Genomic DNA, 17,115 nt, shown 5'->3' on the forward strand with positions numbered 1-17,115 from the left:
GTGCTCGCTTGGCAATGCCTGCAGTGGTACCTTGAACCTGCTTTAGAGCTGAAATTACACTAGCAACACCTGCATTCAGTATTCTCCAAAATCCACAATCAGCCTCTGTGGAGAGAATTTGTAAATATGCACCAGATTGTGCACATGGCTACACTTTTCTTCCAACGCCTTAATGTATTTGAATAGCAAATTCTGATGCAATGCCTGCTGTTTTGTTTGCCAGCTATGCCGCTTATGCTCTGCATGGGAGGTGTAGAGAGCAGAATGTATGTGGCTATACTCAAATATATGCAGAGCTGATACTCTTATGTTACAGAGAACTGGCACAATTAGCTGCTTAAGCTGCCATTCAGACTGAGATATTTTATTAGAGTCTCTTACAAGCGCTTTGCAAAAATGGCATATGAACAAAGAACATTAAAATCTATAAAAAGGCAATAAAAATCCGGAAACACGTCCGCAAGGAAAGTAGTTGAAATGATTTGGAAAAACAACAAATGAAAAACAGATGAATAATCAGACTAAACATACAAAATGCAGCATCACAAGACTAAAACTATACAAAATGAATTATATTTAAGTATGAAGTTCATCATAAAAGAGATTTAAGAGACTCCCCGAGCAAGTCGTTCAAAGTCGACTGTGGAACTTTTCGCCCTCAGTTTAGTATCCCTGACAGACCTTCCTCTCAAGTTTCAGACATTTCTCACTCCCTTCGCTGGCAATGACAGAAACTAATTGCAGCAGTGGCCATTACATTACCCATCCACTACCTGAAGCATTGGATTGGTGAAGCTAGAGCAGATGGCTGCATACAGCTTCATCCTTGAGGGCTTAATTCAAAGTTCGTCTCTTCTACAGTGTCTTGGTCCTGATGGCAAAAAGCAGAGTCACCTTTACTCTTCTGTCTAGACAGCACACGGTCAGAACAGCCTTCAGGATCTCAGGCTGCATATGACTCATGAGGAAATAAAACTTCTTGCAGTGGACAGATTGCAGGTGTTGTATATACTTTCAGTGTGAATGGGACGTCAACAAAAGATGAACTCATTATGGCCAGTCAGTGAAGTGATGACAGACGGAAGGATGTTTGCTTAAAATTCTAACTGCTGCATATTTAATGACTGGGAGGCTTCAGGGAAGAGTAAAGAAACCAAAGCATTTCTAAATCTAAGTGAAAAATGTTTAGGGATGTTAGCAGAAGCTGTGTTTGTCTCGTTTTTGAGGTTTTGTGGTAGTTTAACTCATTTTCTCACTAAAAAGATTAATAAAATTCCGTGGTAAGTCTCCCAAATCCTGCTTATTTCATTTCGTTCTTGTACTTAAAAGGTCAATGCGAATTGTTCCAAGCCCATGTACATATTTTTAACCCATGTATAAAGATCATATAACATAATCTTGGAAATCATGATGCTATGTTGAATTTAATGAATTTCAGTGTATTTTCTTCTATCACATGTACATTTTTCTGCTAATGCCTGTAACACTGCATATTTATTAGGACATTATAAAGCTGTTTGGGTTGTGAAATGTATCACAGTGAACACCCAAGTTTACACAATTTTTTTTTCTCACATTGTGGTAATGTGTTAATGCTGTGTAGTCTTTTCATACCTGATACTGTGCAAGCTACACAACTGTGTAATATGTGGTACAAGTGGAAACATAGTGTTAGAGCAGAAGCAGAAATAGTGGAAAAGTTATGCTTATTTGGAAAGACTGGGGCATACAAAAAGGCAGAAAAATGGAGAATCTCAGACTAAAGCTCATAAAGGTTCTGCATGTCTTTTATCTTTTCACCCTGCGGCCCACACTGACAATGATCGTGTGTCCCATTGTGGCCCGACCACCCATGAGCTCTCTGCTCTCATCTACGCTGCTGCTGTAGAGCATCAGCGAGGGCATCTGACCCGGTAGTCCGGTCTGCAAAACACTGGCTCTGCTGCACAATGAGAACAATGGACAATTGTCCTCTCCACCAGCACAAGAAGCTTTTTCCAGCTCTGTATTGAATAACCTGCCAACACTGAAAGAACTGTACAGTCTTTCAGACAGAGATGTGCAAACAGAGTCTCATTTTTACTGAGATTATGATTCATCAGAGTAAGTGTCTCGATTAATGGACCGAGAAGATTTATATGGAATGTGTTTTTGTGGCACGCACATTTCACATAACTTCCACTGGCAGCCAGACAAAGTGTCAGAAGGTTGCACATTGACATGTATTTCAGAGCCAGAATCAGAGATGTGCAACAGACGCCAGTTCAGACAATTACCCTCCGACAAGTTAGCCAGCCGAGGCAGGAATGTGCCCAGTCAAATACAAAGGGCCTGTCACACAACAATACTGAAAAGGCATCTTTATTTTTAACAGGAGCAGTAACGAGTCGAAAAGAATCTGTCAAGTGACCAAGATAAAAGTAAATGAAAACGTATTAATTTTCTATCATGTTTATGTGAGGTTTATGTACCAAAATTTATCTAAATATGCCAATGCTTTTTATTGAAATCTTTAAAATCTTGGAGACTATGTGAGTCCTGTAAATGAGCATATTTTCACATCCAAGGTTTTTGTTTTTAACTGTTTTAGGAAGAATTTTATGTTTAAATCTGCGTTTGACTTTTGTCACCAGTTTTTCATCAAATCTGTTAAACCTGAGTGATAACCTAAGTATCACAGATCCGTTAGTCTTTCCATGATTATGCACCTGAATCACTTCCCTCATGGTGAATAACTTTGAAGTGTACTCCATCACAAGCAGTCCATTTGTGTACATACAGTACCAAACAGATATGTCACTTGGGCCTTTTCGGAAATTTTGTTGCAAAGTGTATTGTGGGAATGGGAATTCAATGCAGCCACAGTATGGCCGCAGCAGCAACAAACACAGAAACGGCTTCATTGCTTCTTGCTGCTGAGGCTGTGTGCAATTCCAAAAAGGCCCAAGTGGCGGTTTGGTTTTGGTTTAGGTTTGGTATGTAAACAAACAGACGGCTTGTAATGGAGTACACTTTGAAGTTGTTCACCGTGAGGGAAGTGATTCAGGTGCTTATCACGGAAAGACTAATGGATCCATGATACATAGGCTATCACTCAGGTTTTACAGATTTGATGAAAAATTGGTGTTCAAAGTCATACGCAGCTTTAAAAATGTTGATGGAAATGTAAACATAAATTAGTTTCACAGACAAAATTTCCATTGTAAAACTGGTGTTGAAGTTAAAACCTTTAACCCTAAAGGACCTAAACAGTCACCATCGACTAAAAGCGTCTACTGATCTAAAATGTTTAACAACTTTGGAAACATGAATCTCATCCACAAATGTAAATAATTCAGCTAAAATGCAGTTTCTCACCTTTTCATTATCATCAGATATGACCCATTTGGACAGTCCGTGGTTGCAGATGCTAGGTTTTAAGTTCAGTTAATCATGTATTTTGCTGAAAAAGTCACTTTTTCTTCGCTTTTCTTTGTTTTGATATAATAACCATTGAATTCCCTCTGAACCTTTATGAACATCTAAATGATCAGTAAATTGAATATAGGAAAATATATGATCTTCAGTGAAAAATGAAAAATTCAGAGGATCATGTTATAAGAAATGGTGACAAATTACTTAAGAAATGTTAAATGTAGAGAAATATTCATTTGGTTCTAGTTCTTTAAGGGTTAAAGACCTACAAATATTTTTATGGCCACTTATTTCCCATATGATTTATCACCACTTATAATGATATTATCCTCTGCATTTGCATTTTTCAGTGAAATATAGGTATTTGCTTATGTTTAATTTACAGACCATGTAGATGTTTATAAAACTTGACAAATGTGACTTTTCCAGCAAAATGTGTCATTAACTGAACATAAAAGGAGGTGTCAGCAAGTACTGTCATTTATCAAACTACGTGGGTTTTACTGGTAAATCAATGCTGGAGAAAATGACAGTGTTTATGCATTCTCTACAGTCTCTGAACGTCCAAATGGGCCATATCTGATGAGGATGAAAAGCCAAGAAACTACATTTTATTTGAATAATTTCACTGTATTCATAGGATTAGAGGATTAGAAATTTTAAATTAGTAGATACTTTTGGTTGTTGAGGATTAATGAATACAATACTGAAGAAAACACCTTCAAATGATCTGAAGTGTTTAGTGTTTAACCAGTCTGTTCAAATCACTTGTCCTGGGGCAACAAAGTGACTGATCTAAAATCTCTCTGGTTTATTTTGGAATTCATTTGTTGTTCATTTAAAGGGCTTTCAGAAATAATAACCTCAGTGTGAACGGCCCCTCCAAATAAAAAGGTGTGATGTGTTTCCAACTGTGTACAGAGAATGGGAAATTGCTTGCACACTGAGCGAATGATTATTTGCACCCTGAGACAAACACTCACAAACTTGTTTTTGGCGCTATTGATTTACTGTGATTCCTTGGAGACTCGCTCTAACCTTAGCCATACCACACCACTGAACTTTACCCAAATATTTTAACATAAACCCATTAAAAAAATAATAAATACAAGCCCAGAGAATCTACATTCACCACTCTAGCTCTAAACTTTTTGCTTTCTGAGGTTAAATAAGTGGCCATAATATAATTAATGCAAAAACATGCACACACACAAACACACACGCACCCTGTGGTTGTTGCATTAACATTCATTCTCTGGCTGTTTATCCTAAAATTACCCATAATCCCTTCAAGGCAAACCCGAACATCTCCTACTCTAACCTTAACCAAAGATTTAACTCTCATGTTTAATCTTTAACCTTGTAATAATCATTTTTTCTTCAAATTGGTTGTGAGCTCCCATATTTGACATATTTTGTCAGTTAAAATTAATGAATGCATTCAGGCTTTCACAGATACATATTTAGAGTTAGGAAAGCTGTAACATGATGACAATATCTGATGAGGTCGGTGCACCAGTAATCCAAAACAGACTTAACTAGAAAAGCACTCGGAGAGTGCAGACCTCCACCAAGGCAGATCAGTGCCCCCCCAATCACCACCAAAATTTAATCATTTGTTCATTGTGCCAGTATCAACATTTCCTGAAATTTTCATCCAAATCCATCCATAACTTTTTGAGTTATCTTGCACACAGACAGACAGACAGACAGACAGACAGACAGACAGACAGGCAAACCAATGTCGGCAAAAACATAACCTCCTTGGCGGAGGTAACAAGTGGTGCTGGGCACAACAAGCCCCACCCCCTCGCATGTATTGTAGCTTATTTTGGCATGGATCTAGCTGATGTCATCATGTCTATGCGTGTGCTGATGTCATCATATCAATTGTCTCTATATATGTGCAAAGTTTGAAGTAAATTGAAACAATATTGATGTTTTTATAGACATGTGAAATTTCACCCATTATAAGTATATGGGAGAAGAAAAAAGATTTTAAAAATTCACAAAAAATTGAAACTTTGACCTATTTCTCTCAAAATGTAATAACATTTATTCTGGGTCACTGGCAATTTATAAACCCAATTTGGTATGAATTCAACCAATAGTTTTGCTGCTACAGACATTTGAAATTTCACCTATTATAAGTAAACGGGAAAAAAAGATTTTAAAAATTCAGAAAAAAATTAAACTTTGATCTACTTTTCTCAAAATATAATGAGATGCATTCTGGGTCACTGGCAATATATAAACCCAATTTGGTATGAATTCAACTAATAGTTTTGCTGTTAGAATGTTAACAAACAAACCAAACCAAAAACAATACCCCTTGCCTCCCCTTCGGGGAGCAGGATAATTAGTATCGTGTTAAAATATGTTATTACAACATTGTGGTTGTTTCACCGGCTGAAATGCAATATACATGTGGGAAATTAGAGGAAAAACCAATATGTGTATCAGCCTTACCGCCATATGCTGTTACATCACCTTCAGTGTTTTTGGAATTGATTTAACAAGTTTCTGAATTCTACCAGAGGGATGAATCCCATTCTTCCAGAAGATATTCCCTCATTGATTGGTGTGTGACATGTTCACTTGGGTCAAAATCTGGTAGCTGTGACCCAACATCTACATAAAACAATTCAGTGACCCCATGTTGCTTATGGATGGGGACACAGTCGACCAGAGGGAGGTTTCCACTTTAAACTGTCACGCTGTGTCACGCTGTGCACAGATGATTTTACCCTCAAGGTGTGTGAATATCACGTTTGATTGGCCTTCGACTTGCACGCTGAGAGCAAATGACAGGTCTATGCATAATCCACTGATGAATGAGTTGGTATTGATTTATCAGTCCTCATTCAGGGAAACATGTGAGTGCCCCCACACTGATAAGGCCGTTAAAAAACACTATATTGTGTCATCGATGGCACCTGTCCAGCAGTCAATTGTAGTTTAAGATACCCTATTGAAAAGGAAAGAGCTTCCCTAATTTGCAAAATGTCAATGGTGATTGAAGTCTTTCCCCAAATCAATGTAACTGTCACACACAGGCGGTTCAGAGAGCACTTGAAATCCCACGGGATTTGCATCTGAAAACAGTAATCCTGTCAACTGATTTTTTATGTATGCACTCACTGCTGCCGTGGCACAGTATACTTTTCAAGCTCAAAAGAACAGAGACACACAACATGTTCAAACAGCACTCACACAACGCTGCATAGAAAGCCAAAAAAAAAAAGAAAGAAAGAAAAACAAAACAAATATTCTTCCAAAATCATCTCCTGGGAAATGTAAACCAAATGAGATGGGAGCTAATGACACTGAAACTGAAACTTACACTCCTTTGTTTTCACATATAAAATCAACAGGTATTTTATCATAACTACCTGAGGTCATGTTCTCTAATAATTTAGTATCTCTGTAAAAGTTCACACAGAGCCAGTTCATACAATAGTTATATGTTTTGTTGTTAGTGACTGTACTGATGCACCCTCAGGCCCTGCTGTAATAACGTGAAGGACAAGGAATGAATCCAGATGACAGTTTATTATGTACACTGAGAAAAAGCAGGCTCAGTCTCAACATCTCCCAGAAGAATACACACCGAAACACACAGAAAAAATAAATATATAGGCACAAACTTATGTTATCATATGGCTGACTGAATTTGAGGTATAGTGTAGTTAATATGAATTTTAAAGGATCAATTCACTTACAAATACTGGTATATTTTAGTATAATTTACCCTGGTAGTGCATCCATTCAAGGACTCTGCTTGCACAGTTATGATGGATGGTGACAATTATGCTACTTCATAGATTTGAGAACAGACTGCGGCGGACACATCCACTTTAATAAAACCATGAAAAAAGCTGTGCAGTTATGTTTTGAAAAACTGCTATAATGTTACACAGAAATACAACAATGCATCTGGCTGATGTGGGTGTTTTTTCTTCAGCAGTTGATTTTTTTTTTTTTTTTTTTTTTTTTTTTTTTACTCCTGAATTATGATCATGAGTTATGAGTTCACACAACTTCTGAATCATTTTTGGTAACATAATTACCCCCACCACAGAGGCTTTAACAAGGTCTCATTCTGTAATAAATTTGATCAATGTGATCATTAGTTATGGCCAAAATGTAGTGTGTGCTTTAGTAGTTTTGAGTCTGCTTCAGTATTCCTAGAAATCACCCCAACACACAGGTATGGGTGATATGTTTGAAAGTTTTGCATATGAGGAAAAAATTTTTTGAAATACTGAGCTAATTATTTATCCTGAATTAATTCATAAAAGCACATTTAACCAGAATTGTGTGTTTTCCTTTGCATGATTACAGACAACAAGAATAAACTGATGGAGAAAAGGCACAAATTGGTTAATTATGAGCAATTTGCTTAATGCATACCCTCGTAAAGTCGACCAATTTCACTTGACTACATTTATTTACATCTTCTTTACTGAATCTACCAATAAAACATATAAGGATTTTTGCTCATATGATAAATTTCTGAAAATTCTCCTGATTCCTTGAATGCATTTTGCTTCTACCATTTCAGAAAGGTTTTAAATATTGGACAGTTTCTGGCATAGAAGTATTTTTGCATATTGTCATACATTTATGGTCTAAATACTCCTTTTACCACTAAGATTCTGTCCTTTACTTAAGTGTGTTGGAGGTACATGAAATAATTCTAAACTGAATGCATTCATGTAAAAAAAAAAAAAAAAAAAAAAAAAAACGGAAACATGAGCTTTTAGGGAAAGGTATCACATTGCAGCCACTTAAAACTATCACTGCTGTCACTGCTTGGCAAAGGTTAAGTGAAAAAATGTGTACACTCTAGCAGAAGGACCGTGGTGTTTTCTTTTCCCCCACTTGCATCCCAAGCTGGCGTGCAGTAAGTCTCTATCTATTTCTTGCTGCTCTACAGTAGCATGCCAATCGCCATTACAGCTCATATGGGCGCGCAGCCTAAACAGTGTCTCATGCCACCAGCCTCAAGGGACGGCAGTATAACATGTGAGCAGTGACTGCACAAAAGTTTCATCTGTTTTCAGCTTATTGATGCATTCGCTTATTTGCCTGTTTTTGGTTGGTTTTTTTTTGTTTTTTTGTTGTTTTTTTTTTAAGTTTCTGCTTGGAACAAACTCAAATGTTTGTAAACAAAGTACATCTACAGAACTGAATATGAAAGTGCTTCTTCACCTTTGTTGCTGTTCTTATGCAAAATGCAAGACCTTTTATGTGTTGAGAGGGAATTTTCCCTGACAAGTCGATCCGCTGGATTAGTCTTAAGTGCAACATAATCTTTACGATGTCATGTATTTTCAGAGGTGGAAGTAGAAAGTGTGAGAATGAGATAAAACAGAGAATAAACTGTAAGTCTACAACATATAGCCATCTACACTCACACAAGCAGCACAAAAGGTATCAATTTAACAAATTCACTCACTCATTCACCAAGATTTAAGGAACTGAGAAAAGAGAAGAACTCGCCAAGTAAAACAGATCATATTTAAAAGGCAAAAGACATTTAGTGCCCTTATGAGGTTTTCAATAGTGAAAAGAACCCTGATGTGATTTAGTCATCCAGCACAGACATCTACTCTGTTTGAGAGACTTTGTAATGCAGACTCTGTCCAGAACGATGCATTGATCACAGATCACTGTGTTGGAAAAAGCCACAATGAGGCTTGTGTTGATGCTTTTCAGCCAACGTTGGATCATTTCCTGGTGTAGCATTCCTCCTTTTGGAGGGATGAGTGAGAGGCCTACCAGCAGCCAACAGAGAGCTCCTCATGCTTCTCCACTCATCCCCGTAAGAGGATCGGACGTAATGGGGTTTCCTGCTCCCTGGCTCCTTCTGCTCACCAGATAAACTGCAGAAAACTTCCAACAAAGTCGAAGAAGGCTATTCTTGTCGTATTTTACAGTCATACATTCAAGACGTGCTGAAAAAATGCAGGTTTGACCTCGATGTGAACAGGGTTAGGCTTTTAAGATGTGACCCTTTTCCCCCCTTAAGTGTTGTAAGAAACTGTGGATAACAGCTTGACTGAGTGTTCCAACAACTACTACATTTATATACACCTTACATCCATTTGTATACAAGGAATGACAACTTAGTAAAGACAGTAAATGTACCTACTGCATATAATTAAAAAGCATAGTCATAGAGTTAAGTATGCAAACAGGCGTGAAAATGTACAAAAAGAAGAGGGTATGTTTTCATTCCACCTCCACCCAAGTATAACAACCACACTGATGCTTTTTACGTTCTCCCTGTGGCAGGCTGCTGACCCAGTGACCTCATGTCACCGGAAATGTCAACTTATCTAACACAAGAATGTTTTATTCATTTTATTAATATTGCATCAGTTGCATTGTTTGTGGGAATACACTCCTGGGCCACTGAACTGGGCACAACAACACTATCTTAAAGATGTTTCCAGAGGAAAATATAGAAATGTATAAAGATCTGCCTCACTCTGATCTGTTTATTAGTTAATTGTGTTTGTCTGTAGGCCAGACTCTGCTTCTTAACATATTCCCTGAAAATAAATTACATGCTTTGTTGTCTAATATCCCAGAGTCTCATTTTGTTAAATAACCCAATTAGAAAAAAATGGCTTATTTTCCAATTCTAACCTCACTCTCGACATGATATCTATTAACAAACTCAGCAGCTTTCACTCCTTATGCCAACACCAGAGGTTGCCTTCTTGTCCAAACAGACAGATACGTTTAATTCAATAATTTCATTGTGATGAACTGATCTCTCTTTCTTATACAGAGTTCAATGTGATTGAACTACTAACCTGTGAAACAACAAGACTCACTAATGTCGGTCCAATTTTTAAAAGCAGGTGGGATTGATCCCTCCATCAGCGAGTATTGATTGTTTCTTGTTTGTGTAACAGCGTTCAGCAGGAGACGATTCACGTAGAGCAGTTGGCAATGAATGCAAGGACAGACATACAGTGAAAACATAATTAGCTGCAAGACACAAAGGCTGATCGTTTTCAACTTGTGGAATGCTACTGTTAGCCACGTTATCTTCAACACCTCACACTTGTAACCCTGCCCACGTTGGTTCCTGTCCCACCTGCTTTTTGCCACAGTGTGTGAGTAAATATCACTTTGTCAATTGCGGTCTGACCGAGCCATAAGTCAGTGTCTGATTAAATGCCTGGAATAAAAACCAGCAAGGCTTTTATTTCCAAGGACCCTACAACAGAATCACTGGACTAGATAATGTATTCATTGTGCTCACACTGATAACAAAAGTACGGTATTTTTGTTTATGATCTCATGGTATTCTCTCCCTTCTACATCATCTTATTTTATTTTAACATTATTCATGGTTTTTTTTCTTAAAATTATGAGAGAAATACTTAATAAAACCTTGTGTCCAGTGTAGGTTGATTTAGGAGGATCTAACTGCATAAATGGGAAATAATATTTGTAATCATTGTTTCAGTGGTGTGTGGTTCCATGAAAAGGAGACACTGTAAATGTAGATATGTGTCTGTTTTTAGACTCAAAGTAATGAGCTGAAAATGTGTTTTTACCTGTGGAGTTCACCTTAAAATGTACTTAACAATTGTAATGGCGAGTCCAATTTCATGCTGACTTGTTTATGTATGTTTATTTCTTTTGCACTGTTATTATTCTGGGTAATTCACAGTATTGGAAATAGGGTGAATAAAAATTAGCCTTTGACTTCATCGTAAAAGAAATGTCAGTGAAACATTTTTTGTTCTGTATATATGGAACTGAAATGAAATTATTCATTAATTCTCTCGTTTATTCAGAATTATTGGGTTTTTGTTATCTTAAAATGAGAATTTCTCAATACCTTTGGAGGGGACTGACATTTATGTAGTTGCACCACATTTTTTTTAGTAGGTCTAAATACACTTCCTGTTCATTTATTAAAGTTTTATGAGGCATCCAACATTAATGTGCATTACTGTCACGAAGTTAGAAAGTAGATGAGTGTTAATATCACTAACAAGCTCAGAATGAACAAAACAAACATTGGCTCTAATGAGCACCTATGAAGGGTTACTCACTGTATGTCTTTAATTTTGTACATGATATCCTAATTTTATGAGCTCTGATCACTACTTTTTAAAATATTTGATCCAGAATACAGAAAGTCTGATGAACATGGTGTATTGTACTGAAAAAACAAACTACACAATTATAATGAGTAAGTGAAAATTTGAGACTGGATACAATAGCTATGTGTTGAGTAGAATGAGCAGCCTTAGCTGAACCTTGGAAAAAAGTGTCAAAGTTATTGAGAAACTATCTATTATCTATTGTTCAGATACTTGTTATAAAGTTATAATGAACTGATGGGAGCCTCTGTGTCACCCTCAGAGTAAAAGCCAATTAGCAAGTGATGGAGTGAAAATACAAGAGACAAAACCACTGATGTGGATCATGAAACTTCTGCGACAGCCCTGTTTTCATTGGTTTAGCAATGGTAATTTAGTTCTTTACGTGTGTTTGTGTGTGTGAGTTGCCTCATGTGCTGCATGCTTGACACATCAACTGTGTCTCCTACTATAGGGTTCAATAAACTAGAGGAGACGTGAGACTAATTATCTGAACTGTTGCATGGATGAGTGTACAAATGACAACCATGTTTGGAAAAGTACATATATTTAACCTTTGACATTTGCTATCAGTTTCAGGACTTATTACATAACATGGAAAGTCTTTATGTTCCTTTTACCACTGTCAGCCGAACAGATCACACTGCTTGCCTTCAATCACCTTCAAATCAATCACAGTAATAATTCCACAGAAAATGGTGATAAAAAGCTGACTGGAAGCTATCAGGGGGAACAAGAGCAGAGGATGTCAATGCCCCACTTGGACAGCCAGTCTAAAGGGGACGCTTCCCCAGACGGGGGGGGGGGGGGGGCAAGACAGCGTACACCTGCATTCAATTCAAAGTTCTCACCCCCCCCAGTCTTTGGTAAAAGAGATGCGACAGAGAATGTCGCACAGCACTCCCTGCTGTAAATGTCATGTGGATGAAAATCAATTTCATGATTCATTCAAGAGGCCGGGACTAACAAATGGACAAAGTTGCTCATCTTTCCACCACACCGCTCTCTTCTTGAAGAATAGTGGGATGCTCATGTGCAAAGCGTGAGGATAGGATAATTTTTCAAAGGTCCATAGCTTTTGGGAACAATTCAAAAGTTTTTTCTGATTGATTTCTTTTTTCTCCTGTGGCATTGTTGCTTCTCATTTCCAACACAGCATGAAAGGCGGTGAAATAAAAACATCTTAGCAGCAAATCGGCCTCACCATGGCAACAGTATTGATCAGCTCTCCTGGGTCCTCAGAAAAATCTATCTCTCATGTCAGTTTCCCAGCATTAACAGTTCAGCCGCTACTCATGTCCTGAATAGACAGCCATGATATTTAGCATCTAGCAATAAAATCTACAATCACTATTTAGCTTCCCTGATGATTCATTTATCACAGGGGTGAGACACAAAATGACCTGGTGTTATTCACTTCGAACAAAGCAGGACACAAGCCTAGAGCACAGGTCTGGGAGACATCAATGTATGACTCAAACTGTGAAAAAAGAGGCCTTGAATCCATTTGACTGGATGAATATATCTAATAATCAAATATAACTGAAATTGACAACAGGATAAAAAAAAAAAACTACACTAACTCGTTTGATGTCTCATTTGATTTCATTTAAAACAAAAACTCCAATGGTTCTTATGTTTTGTCTGAACAGGTGTTCTCTGAATCTTTTAACCAGAATCACTTGATATTTGATGGATTGCAGTTGAAAAAAATCTCTTGTGAGGCAGCAAACTTGTAATTGCTACCAGACACTAATCAAAGTCTGTAAGACTAATGAGTGTAGATGGGCTTGGAGCTCTCACTTCTGGTATGCATTGATTATACCGTTTCATGCAGTCTCACGTCTTATTTATCATTATTATTATCAATACTTTCATCATTGCTGAAAATATATGTTTGCTGAAGGGCAAAAAAGGTTTATAGGCAGGCTAAATATATCATCCTTCAGGTGTATAGATTCCAAAACAGTGATTAAATCCTTCTCTGTGGGAAAATGGGATTACATGCAGAGCAACTGGCAGACCGAAAGCAGGATGGAGGATCATGACAAGTGCTGTCAATCCACACATTAAAGGTTTGATTACAACGCCTGAGCTCCACAGCACACATCAATTGCACCTACTCTCCCAACGCTTGACACTTACAAACAAGCTTGCCCACCTGGGGGATGGACTCCCTAATGCCTCTCAAACGTACGCATAACAGTGTACATGATTAAAAAAGAAAATATTAAGAATCTACCACTCTGTGCCAAATACCTTTGGTAATAAAGTTGATTAAAAATATAACTGGGGGGTTTGGCTTGCCTGGAAAGATAAATTTTTAATTTGTTAACTTGGCCTACAAAGAGTGAAAAAACAGCAGCCAAGCCAAGCTGAAGGTTGCGGTATGGGTCATCAGACTAATTGTTCGGCCAATGGAGCCACAAAACCCCAGAGGAAAAGAACACCGTTGAGTGTGTGTAAAAGAAAAGAAGGAGGGGTTGCTAAAAGCATGTTAAGTACTTTGATGGTCTTCAAATTGCAGTTAAACAGCTACTTACAGCCAGGCCAATGGTTTGCGTAATTGAACTGAGACAAAACACAAAATGACACCACTGTGAGTTACAATCTGCAACCACAAATCATTAGCACCATCTCCAGAGCTCAGAAAATCCAGGACTTGAACACCACTGTCCTCATATGAGTAAAACTGCATTCAAGTCTGCACATTTACATCCACATGGTATTTCTACTAATTAGATATTTTGCTATGGAGATGTGTTTTAAATAATTAATCTGCTGTATTGGTGCCCTGCTGCGATTCTCATTCCACTGCAGCAACAGCAGTGGGCCAACACTATCAGCTGACTCTCAGCCAACAGGAGTAGAAATGTGTTCCCATAAACCCAAGCTAACTCATTTTGAAATTAGTGGTGTGTATTCATTCCATTTAATTGCAGCCATCGAACTCAATTAGGGTGCAAAAGAGTTTGAAGCAAGCTCATTTCCAAGAGGGGCCCCTGTAGATACAAAGAAAGCCAAACCAAGCATGCACAGAGGCTTCAGGTTCAACATTATTCTTAAAAAAAAAAAAAAAAGAAGAAGCCTGTAGTCTTGCCATAGAAGAGGCTCATATAATCATGTGCAATCACATGAAGCAGGCCTGTTATTCTCAGGAGGGGGTTGTTGAGTTTGGGTGTGATTGTGTCAGCCTGTCAGTGCCCACTCATCCAGACTCCGAAGTGAGACTGGAACAGACGGGAGCTGTTCTTTCAGCACCACCGGGGACAAGCAACAGCACACTCAGCTGTCTCATCCACGGAGTGTAGTAGAGGGAAAAACCACCCAAACTAATTTCACCAAGCTTTATCAATATTTTTTAACACGTAGGCGTTTTTAAATTGGAATCAGACCTGAAATGCATCCAATTAAAGTGGAGGAATTTGAAAGTAGAAGCATTTATTGATAGAAACAAATATGATTTCCCCACTGACTGAGCGTGGAAATAAGCTTCTATCCCTTATTCTTTTGTTTACCACTTTACTTTGAGTATTCCAGCTTTCATCTGTTTCCCCGTTGCTGGGTGGGTAGAAATGAGGAGGCGCATCACTTTCATTTTTCCTTCAAAAAACATGATTATTTCCATAAGCTTATGCATATGGTACACCACACCAGTGGCAAAGCTTTCCTGTTTCAAAGCTGCAAAACTAGTGCACACACTCACAAAACAAAAAAACAAACAAACAAAAAAAAACACTTGCCTGAAAGAGACGTAGGATGTTGGCAACCATAATCGATACTGAACTCGCCGAGGCTCCGATGACTCCCACCACTTTTTCAGGCTTGACAAACACCGGTGGCTCTCCATTAGTGCATCTCACGTCTGAGGTGTCCTTCGTGATCAAGGCTTGAACGAAAGTTAAAGATTGCTCCAGCGCGTATGTATCTCTAGAACAAGTGTCCAGCACCCGTGCGCCTAAGGTGATGTTTGGTAAGAGTTGTTCATCCTGGTTGATTTGGTCCAAAGCGTACATCATGGCCTCGAGGCGCTGGATGCCATTCTCTTTTTTGAGGTCCCCGCATGGCGTGCCGTCGGCCCCTCTGGCATGCACCGGGAAGAGTCCTCCGAGGGTCAGATGCCCCTCAGTCCGTATTGAATGGGGTGCATAAGTCTCCTGTGGCAGCGCGAAATCAACCAGAGACTTCATGAGCCAAAATACTCTCCATACAGAGCTCAGATTAACATATTGACCGGGACGAGCCATGATCAACTTTTAGGAAGAATGGTGCGCAATCCGCCGATGATTGATCCCGATAGGAAAATAAGTTTGTTAACAAGAACCCATCCTTGTCACCATGGAGGAGATTCAACAAGCTGGGCTAAAGAACTAAGATGCATTAGACAGCTCGGACAAACTGCGCCCATCGCTCTGCTGCCAGGAGTGAGCGGTGCAGCTTGTTGAATGGTGAAGCCCCTGACGGTAATTCAGCTCTCTGGGAAATGGAGGCTACATCCATTAGTCAGAAAAAGCTCAGTAAAATTATATGAACACCACCCCGCAACATGAACTGGCCTAATTTCTTTAGTTCATTGACGCTATATCCAAAGCGCGTAATGAAGACACTGTGAAGGCGCAGCAATTACGCATATATTCACAACCTACAGAAAACATTGGCATGAAGTAACCTGTGGTGAAAATCAAGTATAAGCTTTGAAAATCAATACTTAAATGTTAGCCCCTGCAGAAGTGGGTGACATTCTTCTTTTGCTCAGCTCCAACTCCTGCGGAGCGCATGCAGGGATGGTTCGGTCGGCTGTGCATGGTGGTGTCTCTCTCCCACGGGTGCATATCATTTCCACAATCCCCACACACACACACACACACACACACACACAAAACAAAAAACAAAGAAAGATTAAAAAAAGAAATGCGAGTGGTATGAGCTCAAACTGAGCAGAGAAATGAGAAAAGAGGAGGGAAAAAAAATCCAGCTAATTAAAGCTCCGGCTCTTTCTCTGTCTCCGCAACCGGTCGCATTTATACAAAATGAATGAGTCACAGCGAGGGATTCACTGTGTGCGCGGAGTTTTCAGCCCCCTTTGCTTGCGAGACGTCATTCAGCTTGCAGAAAAAAAGAGAAAAAACAGTAGGATGAGGTTTTCAGGAAGTTGGTGCTGAGCGTCTCTGAGCATCAGTTCAACGAAAAGGTAAACAAGACGAACAAATGCACTTATTATAGACTTGAAGAGTAAGGCAATTGTTCCTCTGAATGCCTCTCAGAGCGCAGGATCTCAGCATTCATAATCTCCCTCTCTCTCTCTGTTTCCCCCTCCCTCTGTTTTTATCCCTCTCAAACACACGCAGACGAACACAAAAACTCTCCCAGTCTTTCCTTTTTGATGTTGACGGTGCCAGGCATGAAAACGCAGATCTGTGGCTCAATGGAAACACAGCTGCAGGTATGAAGGTTTTCGCCCGCCGACTAAAAAGTCTCCTTCCTGAAATAGTTTTGGATTCATTACTGATGCACCTTTAAAACGGAGAAGAGAGGAGGAGAGAGGGAGGAGAACAGACACGTTTGG

The 17,115-nt window shown here is 38.8% G+C and overlaps 1 protein-coding gene across 1 annotated transcript in view; it reads right to left on the reverse strand.

Annotated features, from left to right (window-relative positions):
- Positions 1-16,395, reverse strand: part of LOC115422067 (metabotropic glutamate receptor 7-like) — a 62,485-nt gene extending 46,090 nt beyond the window's left edge. Inside the window, exon 1 of the mRNA XM_030138121.1 lies at positions 15,293-16,395. Within this exon, the coding sequence (XP_029993981.1) occupies positions 15,293-15,796 (504 nt within the window). The 5' untranslated portion in view covers positions 15,797-16,395. The remainder of the gene's footprint in view (positions 1-15,292) is intronic.
- Positions 16,396-17,115: the final 720 nt, after the last annotated feature.

Source organism: Sphaeramia orbicularis, chromosome 7 (assembly GCF_902148855.1).
Source record: "Sphaeramia orbicularis chromosome 7, fSphaOr1.1, whole genome shotgun sequence".
Lineage (NCBI taxonomy): Eukaryota > Metazoa > Chordata > Actinopteri > Kurtiformes > Apogonidae > Sphaeramia > Sphaeramia orbicularis.